The 20,817-nt window shown below is 37.0% G+C and overlaps 1 protein-coding gene and 1 non-coding gene across 2 annotated transcripts; one reads left to right on the forward strand and one right to left on the reverse strand.

The window, feature by feature from the left end:
* Nucleotides 1–7,096: 7,096 nt before the first annotated feature.
* Nucleotides 7,097–7,808, reverse strand: LOC131021259 (secreted RxLR effector protein 161-like). The gene has a single exon (XM_057950370.1). It carries the CDS (start codon nucleotides 7,800–7,802, stop codon nucleotides 7,110–7,112), a length of 693 nt encoding a protein of 230 aa, XP_057806353.1. The 5' UTR covers nucleotides 7,803–7,808; the 3' UTR covers nucleotides 7,097–7,109.
* Nucleotides 7,809–20,438: 12,630 nt separating this feature from the next.
* Nucleotides 20,439–20,545, forward strand: LOC131023977 (small nucleolar RNA R71). The gene has a single exon (XR_009101576.1). It is a non-coding gene; the product is annotated as a small nucleolar RNA R71 (small nucleolar RNA).
* Nucleotides 20,546–20,817: the final 272 nt, after the last annotated feature.

Below are 20,817 nucleotides of genomic sequence, written 5' to 3' on the forward strand. Positions count from 1 at the left end.
TGTCCTATTACAAATGTCTCACTCATTTTTTAGCAATAGATTCTCTCTCCATACTTAATATTTAAATAATTTTCACCAACTCAATTTATCTACTTTTTACACATTTCTTAATATTTGTGCCAAAAAGTAATGCGACATTAATAATGGGACGAAATAAGTAAATAAAAATTACCCCCTCCCTATGTGAAGTAGCGATGAATCTAAAATTTTAAATTTTAAAATGCGCTAAATGAATATATAATTATAAAGAGGTGAGATTTAAATCGCGAACATCGTGTTTGTCACCAACAATTTATTCTCTGATCATGTTTATAATGATAAAAAAAAAAAAAAAAAAGCGAAAAGGGACATAGATGTGCTAAGAAAATAGTTGATAGTTGTATTAAGTAAAAATGAGTGATTATGGTTGAATTGAGTGGTTGTAGTTAAAAGGAGAAAGTTGGAGCACGTCCCAAATAGAAGATTGTTACACTCTTTGTGGACGTTCAATCGGATAATTGTGTTACACTTTTAGTGGACGGAGTCTTCAGAGGGAATAGTACTTGCCCTAACTAATACTCCATCCGTCCACAAATAAATTCCTACTTACTCTTAAAAGTTTGTCCGTGAAATAAACTCCTACTCTATGTTTTGTACAATTATTCTCCCTTATTTATTTTTTTTATTTACCACAATTTACTACTAATAAACCCCCTAAAACATTTTTATCACTTTTAACAATTAAATAAGTAAATTTAATTTCGTGCCACGACAAATTCAAATTTAAGATATTTGATTTTAGGCATTAATTACTCTGCTGCTAAGCTAGGCCAATACACTCACACACTAATTGTGTATTTGTTGAATGGAGAAGTGGTTCCATAAATTAGAAACAATAATTATAATACAAAAATAATGATAGTGACTAATGACTCAATAAAAATGAAAGATGATGGGTCAATTAGTTGCAGTGAGAATTGTGGTGATAATAATTAACGAGATTATTTTCAAAAATAGATTATAAATGTTTCGAGAATGAAGGGTGTAATAAAACGGTGGAAATATTTGGTGCATGAAGTAGTGGAATATACCTCCTTCATGAACAAAAAAAAAATCTTCCTCCATAAAAGTGTGCATTGTTTTTATCTACACATATTTGAGTATATTATGAATAGAAAAATGAGTGTATTTTTTGAAAAATTAAAATGGGCGTATTTTTGTGATAATATTGAGAATTAATTGAGATATTAAAATAGGGTTCATTTTTTTAATGAATATGGTAATGTTGTAAATAAGTTGAGATAGTGAAAAAGAATAAATAAATTATTTGTGATGAGATTACGTTCAAAATTGAAAAATACACATTTTTGTGAGACATATCAAAATACTTAAAAGTTCACACATTTATGAAATGAAAAAAGTATTGATCAATTTGGTGATAAATGCAATAAAGTTACCATAATAACGAAATACATATTAATTGATAAGACGTTTTTCCTCAACCAATAAATCGAAATATCGAATATTCAAAATATCATAAGAGATAAATAAAAATATTATTGATCCTCTTTTCAAAAGAAAAAATATGTATATATAATGAAATTTACCATATAAGTTGGGGGTAATTGTCTATAAATCCGTAACGTTTTCCAGAAATTGGTTATTGCACCAAATTTGAAAAATTGACTTTTAAATCCATAACATTTCGTTTTCAATCTCAAATTGGTTATTTCAATTTTTTAAATTTAAATTAAATGAAATGTTATGAATTTACAGATAATCACCGCTATAAGTTGCTAGATGAATATTGTAAGAGCATCTGCAACAGTTACACGATAGCAGCCTACACGTGTAAGGCTGCTATCGTGTAACCAATGCAGCAAACACTTACACGAGGGCTACACGTTCTATCGTGTAGCCCTCACAACCGTTGAAAATAGGCGCGTGTTTTACACGCGCCTTAAAAAAAATTGAATATTTGAATTTTGAATTTTTTTTTAGGATTTCAAAATTAATGCAATTTAAATTTGAAGTAAATTGTGTAATTTAAATATATGAAATTAAACTTAAATGAAAAATGGAAAAATCAAAACTAAAACTATCATGTAAGCTATCATGTAACCCCAATGCAGTCTCTTTTACACTATGTGGTCCCCCACATAAAGTAAGCTATTATGTAAGATATCATGTAACACCAATGCGGATGCTCTAAGCAATGAAAGGGACAAAGACAAGCATCAGACACGATCCAACAATCGTTTAATTTTAATTTAAGTTTTATTTTCTTTTGTTAAGGAGTATTTTTTTTAATCTGACTTTGTCAAAACATATAACTGTAATAGTATCAAATGTTTGTCACGTCTAGGGATGGCAACGGGCCGGATCTGGACCGGGTCTGGCCAATACCAGATCCAGATCCGTTTTCATATACTAGATCCAGATCCGTGGATCTGAAAATTTTGGATCCAGATCCAGATCCGTCAGATCTGCGGGTCCACGGGTCCAGATCCATGGATCTACTGTTTTAAATTAAATTCAGGGCAGCGGAAGAAGTTCCAAGAGATGAAGAAATTGTTGATGAAGCTACTGTACCAAGCGAAGCTTGTAATCGGCTGGCAAAAAATGATTGTGCAATGCCGGATAATGTTCAGTCTGATGGATGTTGTGAGATTGAAGAAGCTTCTAGACACAGCGACTTTTCAAACTCTTCAGATGACGAGCAAATTGAAGCAACATCAGATCAACATGCCGCGGACAGTGAGGTATCAAATTCCTCGAGTTCTGAAGGTCAGCAGCGTGTACAGACAGACGGAGATGATGATGCTGACGGAGACAGACAGACGGCCGGAGAAGGGAGTGAGGCGGGGCGTGAGGCGAGAGGGGCGGCGAGCGGGAGAACTTCAGAGGGGCGGGGCGTGCGGGAGAACTGGAGAGGGCGGCGTGCGGCGGGCGTGCGGGAAAGGCGGCGGCGGCCAGCGGGTGAGGAAGCGACGAGCTGGAAATGAGGGAGGGTTGAGGCGGCGGGTGAGTCGTGAGTGAGAGTGAGGGAGAGGAAGTGAGGTGAGGAATATAGGGTTTGAGTTTGACTATTTTGTTTTTAATATTTTTAATTTTAAATATATCTAATATTATTAATAAAATAATATATATTAAATAAAACGGATCCACGAGTCGGATCTGGGTCGGATCCGAATCTCAAATTTTCAGATCCAAATCCAGATCTAGATTCGTTTGAAAAATTAAGATCCAGATCCACGGGTCCAAGAAATGGAGATCCAGATCCATAAAATCAAATCTGGATCCACGGATCTGGACCGGATCCAAGATCCACTGCCATCCCTAGTCACGTCTCTTCATCTTTCGAGCTATGACTCTCACTGGAAGGATGGTTGTTAAACACGTGGACGTGGATAGAGAGGTAAAATAAGTGGTAAGAAAGTAAAATTAGAATAGAGTATATATGTGCAAAAATAAAGCTCAGCTTAACATCAAAGCTTGCTCCACTAGACAAAGGAATTTGAATGTCGCAACTCGGCAATGAGCAGTGACCATTATTATATTGATGTTTTTATGTATAGAATTCTTGGGACTTGCTTGTATCTCAATGTAAATCTTGGTTTATTTCACTTGTAAAATATTTGAGTGGGACACTAATATATAGTACTTGCAAAAAACAACGAGCTAGTAAACTGTTTTAATATGTATACTTCCTCAAAGTATGAGAGTTTTAGTATTATTTTTGATGTTCATTAAAAATACGACATACTCTTTTTAAAATATGATCTCACATTTTTTTTATCTTTATAAATATTTTTTATTTTTGAAAAAAGAAATACCTTTAATTCAATCTCAATCAATCATTTTAATTAATAGTAAAATTATTTCTCCATGATATAAAAATCACCACTTAGTTTATTAAAACTCGTAACCACTAAAAATGTCATATTTTTAATGAACGGATGAAGTACTTTTTAATATTTGAGTACCCGTCAACTATTTAGTTGATCATTTTTCTCTTAAAATCATGTGCAAACGAAAAGTTACTGGTTATAATAAAGTTTTAATTTGATACTCCCTCCGTCCCAACTTTTAGTATCTAACTTTCCTTTTTTGGCTATCCCACATTTTAGTATCTATTTCTATTTTTGGTAAAAGTAGGTGGGACCCTTACTCCACTTTAGTTATTTTAACTCTCACATGAAATGTGAGACCCTTATTCCACTCACAACACATCAATCATCTTTATTAAAACCCGTGCCATTTTCAATTGGATACCAAAAGTCAGACGGAGGGAGTAATTTATAATTTTAAAATTAAATAAAATAACATTGAAAAATACTGATTAATGACAGTCAAGCACACAATACACATTCATCGTTCATTTATATATAGAAATAATTACATCTAGAAAATCTTTCATTAAGATAGAATCTCATATATATAGACTTATAGATTACTATGTGGAAAAAAATAGAGCAGAATTTAGTTGACCATAAGGATGAAGATTCGAGAAATATTGTTGACAAAATCTTGAAAAGCTAAAAGTGGAAAACCGGAGACCGGGTCGAAAACGAAACCAGAGACCGGGTCAATGAAAGGTAAGAAACCGGCGGCTTGAAAAGGAAATGAGAGAAGGCCGCCGAACCAGACACGTGTTTGTGTAACCAAACATGACGTCATCAGTATCTAAGGCTCTAGATTTGAGTCCCACCAAAGGATTCCCACAATCCTGTCTATTGTTATTTAATTCCAACCACATCTTCTTCATTAATTCCTTAATAGTAATTAAAAAGAAGAGGATAAAATTCATATATTCCTCGTTATTATAATAATTGCATAATATCCCGTTATTCGAAAATATAGTTTGGAACTCTACGTGTTAAAGATGAATGTATACTTTGTCTCCTACTCCTTCCCAAATTAATGGTGTTAAATCCAATCCCTAATAAATTTAATGATTTTTTATAATATTAGATTAGCACGAAAAACTTATGAAGAATCAAATCTCCAAATCTCAGCGTTAGAACTTACATACATAATTCATTTGTCGAAATTATTATCAACACCATAATTGGGAAAGGCACGTGGCCACCATATGCCTATCAATATAATAGCCCATGGTTGTTAAACATATCATATCCATTAGTGAATTGAACCAGAATATTCCTATTTAATTCACGAGGGATAAATCTATACGCCAATGTAGAAGAATGTGACTCAAAGTTTCTTTCTAGAGCTGATCACTCATTAGTTTTTAATGCAACGAAGTGTTAGTGTTGAAGTCTGCTCTTTGCTGGTGACCAATGGATGAATCTGTTGGGATCGTGTCGAAAAACGCAGCGGAAATAATTTTTTTTTTGAAATTATAAATGAAATAACTATTATTTCATTCCAACGGCATTAACGACTTCACGTTAACATGATGAGAGAGCGAGAATAGAATCTCATACCTTTTCGCTCTCCGGCTGATGTCGGGAATGGAAGCAATCGGTTGCTCGCAGGGATCCAAGTGTATCCCCTCTATCAAGTCCACACTTAGTGTTCGTGTCGAGTGAGAAGTTTTTCGCTAGCAAAACTAATCACTCTTGTGTTGAAAAATCAGAAAGCGTCGCTCAGAGAAGGAGAGAGACTGTGCAGCCAAAAAGTGAGAGAAAAAGAAATCTGTAGAATCGTTTTTAACTCTGTAGAGAAACGATCCAATTAACCCTATAATTAACTGCCTTAATTATAGAATTAATTTATTTCTACAGTTACGTCTACTCAATAGACGCGGCGTTTCTTTTTCTCCAATCTGGAGAATACCCGGATATCTTATATCCGGATACAGCTATATATATATCCATATATATATATATATATATCTGATTTTTATTAGATTTAAAATTAATCTAATTAACTTTATCTCTAATTAAATTAATCCAATTAATTTAATATAGAATCAGACTTGTTAATCTGATTATATTCAATAAAACTAATTTAATTGAATATCTAAATTAACTCATTAATTTAGAACAAGTCTCAATTTAATTAATCAAATTAATTAATTGGATTTAACTATTAAATCGAATCAATCAGACACGTTCTACTAAATTGTGTGTGACCCTCTTAGGTTCACAACTAGCACCAGTAACAGGCTTGTAACACTTTACAACTTACTTAATTTATCCGATAAATTAATTCACTTGAAATTAACTATTTAATTTCAAGAACCTATAAACCATGGGAACATCTAGCAAGTAGCATGGTCATCTAGCACTATGTGAAATAGCGAGTAAACCTATTTTGATTATGAATCGTCATACACGTACAATCCTTCTATCATCTAATTTCCCAATTGGATATTGAGTATGGAATTAAATCGAAAACTCAAGATAATCCAATAATCATATTTTCAATTGAATTCAATAACTCTTTAATGAATCATAATTCATTATGCCCTGGCCAAGGTCTTCAAGTTATGAACAATGAAAACTATAGGAAATTCTCTTGTCTCACAAGTAATAGATTCTTTATTGACCACTCATTAATCTCCATATAAGTTCATATTTCATCCAACATAAAATCTTTAGTGATTGACTAGCAATCAGAAAATATATCAAAATGAAATAGAACTAATACAAGATTACTATGGTGTCTCAAGTCAAAGGACTAATCGTATACTATCATAATATAGTAATTCTTATTTCGATAAAACAAATTCCATATAAGAATTTCTATCGGGTCAGTTCGGTGTACTTGTTCTCCAACAAGCACCCACATATATACACTTACGTCAACTACGTTAATGTTGATGAAACGCAACATTCTCATCTTATGAGTGTGTATCATATGTGCGAGCTAATTCCAACAATTCAATATCCTTTTCTTGAATAGTTATTTCACTCGGAACTATTTTAAGACCAAAGCTTTAAAGACATATTTCATAATCACCATCATATGCGTGATCATATCTTATAACTCTTTATGGTCTAAGGACTTCATCTAAATCGCATAAGTTATTAAAAACAAATACATTAGATAAGTAAATGCCTTTATTAATATAAATTCCAATGAGATTGAATTTACATATAAATAAAAATGACCAATCTAATTGGTGCGCCGGGTGTAACTATTTCAATCTCCCACTCGCCCTAGCACCAATCACCCGCGTATCTTAGACCCATCTTCTCAAGATGTCCTTCGAATACCTTTTGTGACAACGGTTTAGTAAGTGGATCTGCTACATTTTCTGCTGAAGCAACTCGCTCCACAACGACATCACCTCTACCAATGATTTCTCGAATCAAGTGGTATCTTCGCATAATGTGTTTGGATCTTTGATGAGATCTTGGTTCTTTAGCTTGCGCAATAGCTCCATTGTTATCACAGTATATAGGTACTGGATCAACAACTGAAGGAACGACACCCAACTCTTGAATGAAATTCCTTATCCAAACAGCTTCTTTTGCAGCATCTGATGCAGCAATATATTCAGCTTCTGTGGTGGAGTCAGCAACTGTTTCTTGTTTAGAACTTTTCCAACAAATTGCTCCACCATTTAAAGTGAATATAAATCCTGACATAGACTTGGAGTCATCTTTATCAGACTGAAAACTAGAGTCGGTGAAACCCTCTAGTTTCAGTTCCCCACCTCCATAGATCAAAAATAAATCCTTAGTTCTTCTCAAGTACTTAAGGATTGATTTTACGACCTTCCAGTGCTCTTCGCCTGGATTAGACTGATATCTACTCGTGACACTCAGAGCATGTGCGACATCAGGTCTTGTACATAGCATAGCGTACATAATACTCCCTATTGCAGAAGCATAAGGCACACGTGTCATTTTTTCTCTCCCTTCAGGTGTCTGAGGAGACATAGCTTTAGTGAGAGAAACACCATGACTCATTGGCAAGAATCCACGTTTGGATTCTTCCATGCTAAACCTTTTTAACATTTTGTCTATGTACATGGACTGAGATAATCTAATCATCATTCTCGATCTATCTCTATAGATCTTGATTCCAAGGATGAAAGATGCCTCTCCCAAGTCCTTCATGGAGAATTGGTTTGACAACCAAATCTTTGTTGATTGCATTATTCCTATATCATTCCCAATGATAAGGATGTCATCAACATAGAGCACAACAAACACCACCGAGCTCCCACTAGTTTTCTTATACACACATGGCTCTTCCAGATTCTTATGAAAACCAAACGTTTTGATTGTTTCATCGAATCGGATGTTCCAACTTCTTGAAGCTTGTTTGAGTCCATAGATAGATCTTTGGAGTTTACAAACCTTTTGTTCATTCCCCTTAGATACATATCCTTCAGGCTGCACCATATAAATATCTTCCTCAATGTTTCCATTAAGGAATGCAGTCTTTACATCCATTTGCCATATCTCATAGTCATAATATGCAGCTATGGCAAGTAGAATTCGAATGGACTTAAGCATCACCACTAAAAGGTTTCCTCGTAATCAATTCCTTGCTTTTGAGTATAACCTTTTGCGACCAGACGAGCTTTAAAGGTAGCCACATTTCCGTCTACTCCAAGCTTTCGCTTGAATATCCATTTGCATCCGATAGGAATTATTCCATTTGGTAAATCTACCAAGATCCATACCTCGTTAGAGTACATGGATTCCATTTCGGATTGCATAGCTTCTAGCCACTTATCTGAGTCAATATCTTTAATTGCCTCAGAAAAGGTCCTTGGATCATTATCCATAGGTTGTTCTTCCTCATGATTTTCCATCAATAAGTTCAACCTATCAGGCGGCCTTGAAACTCTTTTGGACTTTTCACGGGGCTGTGTATAAGAACATTCACCCTTTTCTGATTGAGTATTTTCTGCCACAACAGGAGTACTTTGTGGTTCTTGAGTTTCATCAAGTTCTACAATCTTATTACTTCTGTTACACAGAAATTCTTCCTCAAGGAAAGTAGCATTTCTCGAAACAAACACCTTTTGTTCCGAGGGATCATAGAAATAATATCCAATAGACTCTTTTGGATATCCCACAAAATTACATAAGATGGATCGCATATCCAACTTATCTCCCATTAACTGCTTCACATAAGCAGTGCACCCCCATATCCTAAGATATTTGTAAGAAGGTGTTTTGCCAAACCATAATTCATACGGCGTTTTGGGTACAACTTTAGATGGCACTCTATTTAATAGATGTGTTCCAGTTTCTAAAGCATAACCCCAAAATGAAAGAGGTAATGTAGTGAAGCCCATCATAGATCGCACCATGTCTAACAAGGTTCGATTCCGGCGCTCAGAAACTCCATTGAGTTGAGGAGTGCCAGGTGGCGTCCACTGTGAGAGAATCCCATTCTCTTTTAGATAATCAAGAAACACACCGCTTAAGTATTCACCTCCTCGATCAGATCGAAGAATTTTAATACTAGAGCCAGTTTGTTTCTCCACTTCATGTCTGAATTCTTTGAACTTTTCAAATACTTCAGATTTGTGCCTTAAGAGGTACACATAACCATACCTAGAGTAGTCGTCGGTAAAAGTTACAAAATAGTGATAGTTTCCACGAGCACCCACACTTAGTGGTCCACAAACATCTGTATGGATCAAATCCAAAATATGTTGTGATCGTTCCACTTGTCCCACAAATGGTGATTTGGTCATCTTTCCTTTAAGACAAGATTCACAAGTTGCCATCCTTTCCTCGGTTGAAAAACCAAGCAATTGAGACAATTGATTCACCCTTCTCTCAGAAATATGACCCAATCTTGAGTGCCAAAGATCTATGGAACTACGATCATCTAATTTTCTTTTACTTTGTTGAACATGCAAAACAGGGTTTCGAGGCATAATAGTATAAAGACCATTAACCAATACACTAGAATAGATTAAAGAAGCATCTTTAAAGATAGAACATATTCCACCCTTTATTGAAAATTCATAACTTTCTCTATCCAAAACTGGAATAGAGACGATGTTCTTAATCAAACTAGGTACGTAAAAGCAATTGTTCAAAACAATCTCAAAACCACTATCAAGAGCTAAGTGAACAGTTCCTACAACTAAGGCAGCAACTCTTGCTCCATTGCCCATGCGTAGAACCGTTTCCCCTTTGCTCAACTTCTTAGTTTCCACCATCACCTGTAAATCATTACAAAGATGTGAGGAACAACCGGTATCCAATACCCACGAAGCATCGTTAACAGATAAGTTAACTTCAACATAGTACATACCTGAACATTTCAGGCTTGCAAGATACTCTTTGCAATTCCTCTTCCAATGACCAGGCTTGTTGCAGAAATGGCAAACATCTTTGGATTGAGAACTTTCCCCTTTCTTTTTCCCAACTCCACCCTGTGCCTTCAACTTGTTTGGTTTAGATGAACCTTTCATCTTCCCCTTCCACTTCCCCTTCCCCTTGTTAGTCTTGGCCTTGTGAGCTTTCGACGAGGAGGAGGAACCAACAAGAAGAACCGGCTTGTCCTTTTTCATAGTGGACTCCGCCGTCACAAGCATATTGACAAGTTCAGGAAGACTAGTAGTCATGCTGTGCATAGTGAAGTTGACGACAAAAGTGTCAAATGATGGTGGCAAAGACTGCAACATGAGATCAGTTTGCAGTTCAGCTTCTATCTCGACTCCAAGAGATCCCAACCTTTCCATGAGAGCTATCATCTTCAGCCCATGAGTTTGGACCGAAGAGCCCTCAGTCATACGACATTGGAAAAGTTCCTTAGATATCGTATATCTTTGTTGTCTAACACTTTCTCCATACAACCTTTGTAAACGGAGAAGGACCTCATAAGCCGAAGCCACACCTTCATTTTGCCTTTGAAGTTCATTTGACATCGATGCTAGCATGTAGCAACGAACCTGCAAATCGTCATCCACATGACTTTGGTACTTCGTAAGCACCGCTTCTTCAGCGTCATCAGCAGGTTTTTCAGGCATTGGGGCATCCAAGACATAAGCCTTCTTTTCGCAATTAAGAACAATTCTCAAATTGCGAACCCAATCAACATAGTTAGGACCGGTAAGTTTGTTTTGGTCAAGGATAGATGTTAAAGGATTTTTCGACATTGTGCAGACAATCTACAAGTAAGACGCAGAAAATTAGCAGATGATGAAAAAAAAAAAAAATATTCAATTAATATAAGGTCTTTAATTATTAATTGTCTCCCACTATTTTATTCAAATTCCATAACCCCAAATGAAATTCGGGAAATCAAATTTCCTAGAGGGAATTGAAGCCCAACAAAATATATTCCATACCTCAATTCTATGAGCCCATGAAATACTTTTATCGGTAGTCAACTCTTTGACAATTATATCTCTATATAACCTTCAATATTATTTTACCTCACCTTTCCTATACACCTCAATTTTATGAGCCCATATAGTACTAAGTGTCAAGTTATACCCATCAAACATTCATGTAAATAAAGCATCAATGCGTTCCACGACTCATGGACAACGTAGTGATAAATTATTCCATGAGTATCTATATACTTAGTAAAAATCACAGCTTTCCATCACCAAACCACTCCATGACTCATGGCAAGTGATATAGTGTGGTAGCATCTCATGATTTTACTTTTGATGGTAGGCTTGGAACGATGAATCCAATTCAACTTGTCCAACTTAACTTGAAATATAACTTAAGTTTCAAAAACTTGGGGATTTAATTTTCAAGACCTCATCGAAACCTATTAACTAGGTGGGTTATATTAATGCAAACATCATCACATGATTCGCGCAAATAAGCATTAAAAATATACTAGCAAACATGCTAAATATATAAAGCGATGGGATGATCATAGCCGTTCCTAAGCGACCCGTTTCGAGCCAAAAACGGGTCAAAGGACAATCTAAGGGATTTTAAAATGAAAGACCTATCTATTACATCATATGTAATCCCATACATATATGGGCCTTGAGCTCCTCTTATTTCTTCGCCACGAACGTCCTCCAAAAATACAATGAAAAATAAAAACCTCACTTTCTATTCTACACTCATTGCATAAATGAAAAACAATTACATAGAAAGGAATAAGAGGCTCACAGTCCCCATTTTAAAACCCAAAGCATAAAACAAATAAAACCATCACATGGGTATCGGCTCATGATCATCCCCAAATAAATCATGCTAACATTCATCACATGATATAAAGCATAATAAATTTACCAAGTGGATTTAATGATTTATTTCATTATTCAAAGCATGAAGTTTTGATTTTGCATAAAACAATTTTATCACATTGTTAGAATTAACTATTAACTCTAAAATGCCAAAATCACGAGTCGCATCGGCATGCCGTGAGAGCTACTGTGCACGCCGAGCCGCAACAACAGTTGCACACGACGCACACAGCAGCACGCACGCACACAGGCTGCACAACACAACAGCCTTCGTTGAGGCATTTCGCCGAACAGGTGGCGGGCGAGCCAGAAACGCAGCAGCGCATCAGCAAGCCCGCACCACCTGTGCGAACTGCCCAACAGCAGCATGCTTATGGCATTGTGGAGCCTAGGCTGCTCACAAAACAGCCCAAAACTCAGCACCATTCAGCCCCAAACTCGCGTGCTCCATTGCCCTAGCGAGTTTGAGCGAAACCGAGACAAATCTCGGTTCCTATAGGCTACAGAAGTGACATGGTGCATGTTAAGGCATTCCTCAATGCCCATAGTGGCAATGGCGTCGCACGCCATGACCAGCCATGGCAATTTCGTGCCCAAACATCACCATTCAGTTTACGCCAATAAGGTGTTCGATAAAATGCCACAGTCAAGTTTTCATTAAAAACCATGCGAATTTTCAGATTTCCTTCATACTCTTTGAATAACAAAATAAACTCAAGCATAATCAACAATTAAAACATGCCAACAACGAACCAAAAACATCACGTTAACGTGAAACCGGGCTCTGATACCACTGTTGGGATCGTGTCGAAAAACGCAGCGGAAATAATTTTTTTTTTGAAATTATAAATGAAATAACTATTATTTCATTCCAACGGCATTAACGACTTCACGTTAACATGATGAGAGAGCGAGAATAGAATCTCATACCTTTTCGCTCTCCGGCTGATGTCGGGAATGGAAGCAATCGGTTGCTCGCAGGGATCCAAGTGTATCCCCTCTATCAAGTCCACACTTAGTGTTCGTGTCGAGTGAGAAGTTTTTCGCTAGCAAAACTAATCACTCTTGTGTTGAAAAATCAGAAAGCGTCGCTCAGAGAAGGAGAGAGACTGTGCAGCCAAAAAGTGAGAGAAAAGAAATCTGTAGAATCGTTTTTAACTCTGTAGAGAAACGATCCAATTAACCCTATAATTAACTGCCTTAATTATAGAATTAATTTATTTCTACAGTTACGTCTACTCAATAGACGCGGCGTTTCTTTTTCTCCAATCTGGAGAATACCCGGATATCTTATATCCGGATACAGCTATATATATATCCATATATATATATATATATATATCTGATTTTTATTAGATTTAAAATTAATCTAATTAACTTTATCTCTAATTAAATTAATCCAATTAATTTAATATAGAATCAGACTTGTTAATCTGATTATATTCAATAAAACTAATTTAATTGAATATCTAAATTAACTCATTAATTTAGAACAAGTCTCAATTTAATTAATCAAATTAATTAATTGGATTTAACTATTAAATCGAATCAATCAGACACGTTCTACTAAATTGTGTGTGACCCTCTTAGGTTCACAACTAGCACCAGTAACAGGCTTGTAACACTTTACAACTTACTTAATTTATCCGATAAATTAATTCACTTGAAATTAACTATTTAATTTCAAGAACCTATAAACCATGGGAACATCTAGCAAGTAGCATGGTCATCTAGCACTATGTGAAATAGCGAGTAAACCTATTTTGATTATGAATCGTCATACACGTACAATCCTTCTATCATCTAATTTCCCAATTGGATATTGAGTATGGAATTAAATCGAAAACTCAAGATAATCCAATAATCATATTTTCAATTGAATTCAATAACTCTTTAATGAATCATAATTCATTATGCCCTGGCCAAGGTCTTCAAGTTATGAACAATGAAAACTATAGGAAATTCTCTTGTCTCACAAGTAATAGATTCTTTATTGACCACTCATTAATCTCCATATAAGTTCATATTTCATCCAACATAAAATCTTTAGTGATTGACTAGCAATCAGAAAATATATCAAAATGAAATAGAACTAATACAAGATTACTATGGTGTCTCAAGTCAAAGGACTAATCGTATACTATCATAATATAGTAATTCTTATTTCGATAAAACAAATTCCATATAAGAATTTCTATCGGGTCAGTTCGGTGTACTTGTTCTCCAACAAGCACCCACATATATACACTTACGTCAACTACGTTAATGTTGATGAAACGCAACATTCTCATCTTATGAGTGTGTATCATATGTGCGAGCTAATTCCAACAATTCAATATCCTTTTCTTGAATAGTTATTTCACTCGGAACTATTTTAAGACCAAAGCTTTAAAGACATATTTCATAATCACCATCATATGCGTGATCATATCTTATAACTCTTTATGGTCTAAGGACTTCATCTAAATCGCATAAGTTATTAAAAACAAATACATTAGATAAGTAAATGCCTTTATTAATATAAATTCCAATGAGATTGAATTTACATATAAATAAAAATGACCAATCTAATTGGTGCGCCGGGTGTAACTATTTCAGAATCTTCCAATTAGCTAGCGGCAGTATTAAGAGAACTTTGAAATTGAGTTTCCTTTGTGTGTATTTGTTCCTTGGTAGAGTAGTGATTTCTCCGAACCTCATCTCCATAGACTCGAGCTTCTCCCATTTTTTTTTCCAACTTCTAGCAAGCTATAATAAGCTTTTCTTCCTTGATCTACTAAGATCCGGTGCTCATATCTCCATTATTTCCCAGAGCTACTTAATTGTTTTGCACCATAAGGTTCAGCGCGTGCTGAGTGTGCCCTGCAAGTTCACCATCTTCATTTCTTCGAAAGTGTAATCAATTGGATTCTTTAGTTCGTAGACTACTTGATGAAGATGAAGCTGCATTATCTGTCCCTGCGGCTGCAGCGAAGAAGTGATATTTTGATTGCTCTTTTGTTTTATTTATTCTGCTTTTAAATGAGTATTAAGTTTAGTATTAGAGTTTTGGGCCTAGCCCATTATATCATGCTTTAAATAGGAGTTTTGTTGACGTATTGAACATTGGAAGAATTTTAATATTGAAGCTAGGGTTTTCTCCCTATTGTGTGCGTTCTTCTCCGGTATTGTGTGAATCATAATCAACGGACTAGACGCTTCCCTGCATCAGTTGGTATCCAGAGACCAGCCGACGCTCCTCGCCATGCCTCCTCGCCGTCCACCCGCCGGCAACGTTCGGCCCGCTGTTCGCTATTTATTTTCACCACACCGCAAGTATACGGGTAGTTGCAATATATGGAAGCAAGGTCGTATCCCACAAGGATTAGTAGTTCAATCTAGTGATTATCTTAATTCATTATGCTAGAGCTATTTAGACTAAACAATGAGGTGAAAGGTTCAATTATCTAGCAATTTCAAAGACTAATAAGATCAAACAAACAAAGAGAATTAAACAAGTGATGAAGGTGATTTAGGGACTAGGCATCAATGGACAAGTAATGGATTTCAAATAGCTCAATATTAATCTTAACATTCCTAATTATCTAGAGTGATCTCCCAACTAGTTCTAGCCCCCTCCCGGACGACTAAAACGGTAGATTACGGGTCATAGTTGCCGTCCCCGGTCAACTTCTAACCTATAACTCCCAAAAGCACACAAAGATCGACAAACTCTCACCCAACTCTCAACCTCTCGGTTTATTGAGTTGATATGTTTCAAGCACCTAATCTATTATGATTATCCTCTCCCGATTCAAAACATAAATTGGAAATGCATAGAGAGTGGCCAACAATCCATACAAGATATAAATCTAGGGCTTGAAAAGATAATAGCAATAGAAATAACTAAGAAATATATTGAGCATAACATTCAATCCAATACAACATCCATCTAGCCTAATCCCCAAACCAATGGGAAATTAGCTTAACATGTTCAAACACAATAAATCAAAGTTAAAGGTGTACATAAATGAAAGAGAGAGTAAGAAATGACAAATCCTATTAATGAGCTTTCTTCAATCTTCTCTCCTCTTCAATGCCTTCAATCTTGGTGAAAAAATGTGGTAATGGAGGCTAGGGTTTGGTGTGGAGGAATTGGGGAAGATGGAAAAATGGGTGAGGAAGATGAAAGATATGAGAAAAGAGAGGAAAAATGGAGTTTTGGGGCAAAAATCGCGTCTGGGCCCACCAAAAGACGGATCTCCGCCTCTTCCCCGCGGCCGCGGCATGAACCGCGGCTGAGAACGCGGCTGGAAGCAGGGGAGGCCGCGGTCATGGCCCGCAGCCGCGGCTCGGACCGCGGGTGCCTGTCAAAAACGTTCTGGACTGCTCTGGAGCAGAGGCCCGCGGTCGGGCCCGCGGCCGCGGCCCGGACCGCGGGTTACTGGGCAATTTTGGACAGAGGCCCGCGGTCGGGCCCGTGGCCGCGGCCCGGACCGCGGGCGCCTGGGCTTTATGCGCAGTCCGTTTGTTCGGCTCCGTTCTCCCTCGTCCGAACTCCGATTTGGTCGCCGTTTGCGCTCACGGATTCCTCTCGAGATGAACTTTAACCTAATGTTTTCAAAACTCTCTAATTAATCTTTGATTTTCCCTGAAATCACTCCAAAAGCTACACCAAGCATCAAAACTCAACAGTTAGGACAAAATTGGGATACAAACACATATTAGTAATCAAAATATGAAGGGAAATGACAACAAATCATGTGGAATTGAGGTACGAAAACCATGTTTGTCAACCCCCCAAACTTAAGGCGTTGTTTGTCCCCAAACGACAAAAAGACTAGAAATAAAAGTAAACAAACATGTGAGCATGAATTGATGTCATTTCAAGGCTTCAACAATTTCAAAAATCTTTCAAAAGTGTATCACAAGTAAAATGCATTCTAAGAAGTCACAAGTGATAGTGAGTTCAACATTATAGCATCCAAGTTTGAATCCTCACAAGGTGAATGTTTCAATGGTGCACTCAACTCTCAAGTGTTTAGAATGGACGTGTTTGCACTCGAATTGAAACAATGCATGCAATCTACCATAAGCTTGCCATTTGTCCTAACTTTCTATGCTTCAATGTGCTACAAATAATGATCAACAAGGGCTTTTCTTTAGGTTGCAATGAGGGCTCTTTGGTGAGGTGAGGTGTTTATAGGCAAAGTGACTCATATCCCATACAATTCCCAAATTGAATAAGTCATATTCACCATTGTTCTTTTCTAATCAATCAATAACCAATATCTCCACATTTATTCTTTTTCATCCTATGAATACTTTATCAAGACCATGATTCAAAAGGCAAATCACTCCCCTTTATACTATTTTGTTCAACATTTCTCTTCATTTTTCTTTCTTTTTCTTTTTGAGTTTATAGGAGACTAGTGATTTTCACTCAATCAAAGTATGACAAGCAATTTCAATGATTTCTCAACCATTTTCATCAAAGCAACCACCAACAATCAACGTTCTACCCCTTTTCATTGGTTAATTCAAAAAAAAGCTATAAGGCACAAAGTGGGTAAACTATGATCATATGAGAATTTGGACATAATTTAAGTCAAGTGGCTAGCAAGGATGGCCTTAAATCACTTCAATATCCATAACACATCTACTTTCATTTTTTTAGAGAGGACTTATGGCAAGTTCTAGAGATTAACGAGCATGTTCAATTGATTTACACTCAAGAATGAAATGAGATTGTGATAATATGACAATCAATGGCTCAATTCTTACAAGCTCATTATCAAGTTCTTGGAGGCAAAATATTTAACTCACTTGTCACAAGTTCAAACTTTTCATGCATAATCCACAAGTGATACACACAATTTCTTTTCAAAAAACAACAATCATATTGTAAGCCCAACAACAAACAATTCATCGTCACAAAATTTGCTACAATTATCCCAAGCAAAACAAAAACAAAAATATCAACCCAACTAACTCTCAAGCTTTCATTTATTCAACAATAACAAAAACAAGACAACAATACTAAAACAAACAAAAACAAGTAAAGCTTAAGATAGATGAGACAACTAATCCATCTCTCCCCTCCCCCCAAACTTATTTCACACAAAGTGAAAATGAGTTTGGAAGAAAAGAGAAAGAGAAGTTGTCTCGGACTCACAAAAAAAAACTAACATATAAAAAAAAATAAACCATACAAAAATTAAAGGGTACCTTGTTGGGGTGCCTCCCAACTAGCGCTTAGTTTAACGTCATGAGCTAGACGTCTCCATGATGGTGTTATGGCTCGGGGGTGGTTCCAACGAACACTTCAACTTTTGGTTTCAAGGGCAAAAATGCCTTGATTCTTTCCTTCTCAACCACAAAGGTTCTTTCATCCTTCTTTCTCAATTCAATTGCTCCATTGTTGAAAACCTTGTTGATTTTGAAAGGACCCGTCCATTTTGATCTTGGCTTTTCCGGAGGTAGTGATTGACGGAAGGTGAGGAGAAGGACTTCATCATCGGGTGCAAACTCCCGTTTGTGCATCATCTCGTCATTAGCACTTGTTGTCCTCTCTTTGTAGAGGCTTGACTTCTCAAATGCGTGATACTCATCTAACTCTTTGAGTTGGAGTACACGGTCTTGCCCCATTGGATGTATCTCATTCTCACCAAAGAATGCATACTTCAAGTGTGTGGGGAGAAGCTTCAACTCCAAGCCTTGGGCTTCCTCCTCTTTCCTTTCTCCCTTCAATTTTTCTTTCATGTTGATGCAAGGTTCAATCACTTGCATCAATTTGCATTCCTCCACTCTCATTCTTTCTTCCCCATCTTTGTGCTTGGGAGCTTTGTGGATTGAGAAGGTAACACTCTCATCATTCACTCTCAATGTGAGCTTGCCCTTTGCAACATCAATTAGGGCCCTCCCCGTCGCCAAGAATGGACGTCCAAGGATCAAAGGTACATCCTTGTCCTCAACCATATCCAACACCACAAAATCCACCGGAAAAATGAATTTGTCAACCCTCACCAAGACATCCTCCACTATCCCTTTTGGATATGAAACGGAACGGTCCGCCATTTGCAAAGCAATCGTGGTTGGCTTAATGGTTCCTATTTCAAGCTTGTTGAAGATGGAGAGAGGCATCAAATTTATGCTTGCTCCCAAATCACACAAGGCCTTTCCAAAACGACCATTTCCAACATCACATGGGATAGTAAAGCTCCCGGGATCCTTGATCTTGATGGGTAGCTTCTTTTGAAGAATGGCACAACATTCTTCGGTGAGGTTGACCGTCTCAAATTCTTCTAATTTCTTCTTCTTGGATAGAACTTCCTTGAGAAATTTTGCATACTTGGGCATTTGTTGTAATGCTTCAACAAGAGGGATGTTGATATTCACCTTCCGAAAGATTTCAAGGAATTTGGAGAACTCACTCTCCACATTCTTCTTGGGAAGCCTTTGAGGAAAGGGGATTGGTGGGCAATAAGGAGGTGGAGCTTTGTACACTTCCTTATTCTTTTCCTTATCATTTTGCATTTTTGAAGAAATGTCTCCATCATTGCTCTTCTCTATTTCAACCATGTCCTCCTCTCCCAAGCACATCTTGGACTCTTCAAAGGTTGTCTCACCTAGTATGTTAATAGCTTTGCAATGCTCCTTAGGGTTTACAATTGTGTTGCTTGGAAATTGCCCTTGTTGGCGTTGATTGCTTAAGGATTCGGCAATTTGCCCCACTTTCATCTCAAGCATTTTCAATTGGGTCGCTTGAGCCTCCAACCTTTCATCGGTTCTCGTCATGTGGGCTTGAGTGGCCGTCATGAATTTCATTAAAATTTCTTCAAGGTTGAGTTTCTTCTCTTCCTTGATCATACCATCACTTACCGCAAATCCGGGTGGTGGTTGCAAGAAGTTGTTGGGATTACCATAGGCAAGATTTGGGTGGCGATTTGTTTGAAATCCTTGATTGTATTGCCCTTGCCCTTGGCCTTGATAACCACCTTGATGTGAAGGCCGGAAATTCCCTTGGCCTCGGTTGTTGTTGTTGTTGATGTAGTTCACATCCTCGAAGCTAGTTTGTTCTTCAACCACGGGCTCTACCCTTGATATTGACATAGCATCAATCTTGTTATTCATGGCGGTCAATTGAGCTGTCAAAAGAGCTATCGGATCCGAGCTTGTTGTAGCCGCCACCTTCTTCAAAATAGTCCTCTCCCCCGGAAATTGGTAGCTATTGGCGGCCAAGTTCTCTATGATGTGGGTGGCCTCCTCGTGGCTCTTCTCCAACAATGCTCCATTGGCCGATGCATTCATGTCTCTTTGCATCTCACCACTACACCCGGTATAGAATGAGCAAATAATGGTGTTTTGATCCAAACCATGGTTGGGACACTTCCTTATCATCTCTTTGAATCTCTCCCAAGCTTCATAGAAGGTCTCTCCATCGAATTGATGAAATTGGACAATGTCCTTCTTCATCTTCATTGTCTTACTTGGAGGGAAGAACTTGATAAGGAACCTTTGAGCCATTTTCTCCCATGTAGTGATGGAACCAATCTCTAAAGATTGATACCATGTCTTGGCCATGCCCCTTAGTGAGAAGGGAAAGAGTCGGAGTCGAATGGCATCCTCCGGAACTCCATTTATCTTGATAGTATCACATATCTCCAAGAAATTGCCGAGATGTCCATTCGGGTCATCTTGAGAAAGACCGGCGAATTGATTTTGTTGCACCATGTTGATGAGGGCCGGCT

This window comes from Salvia miltiorrhiza, chromosome 4 (genome assembly GCF_028751815.1).
Source record: "Salvia miltiorrhiza cultivar Shanhuang (shh) chromosome 4, IMPLAD_Smil_shh, whole genome shotgun sequence".
Classification (NCBI taxonomy): domain Eukaryota; kingdom Viridiplantae; phylum Streptophyta; class Magnoliopsida; order Lamiales; family Lamiaceae; genus Salvia; species Salvia miltiorrhiza.

Coding starts and splice junctions, on each gene's coding strand:
- LOC131021259 (XM_057950370.1), bottom strand. CDS start 7,802: ATGACACGTGTGCCTTATGCTTCTGCAATAGGGAGTATTATGTACGCT.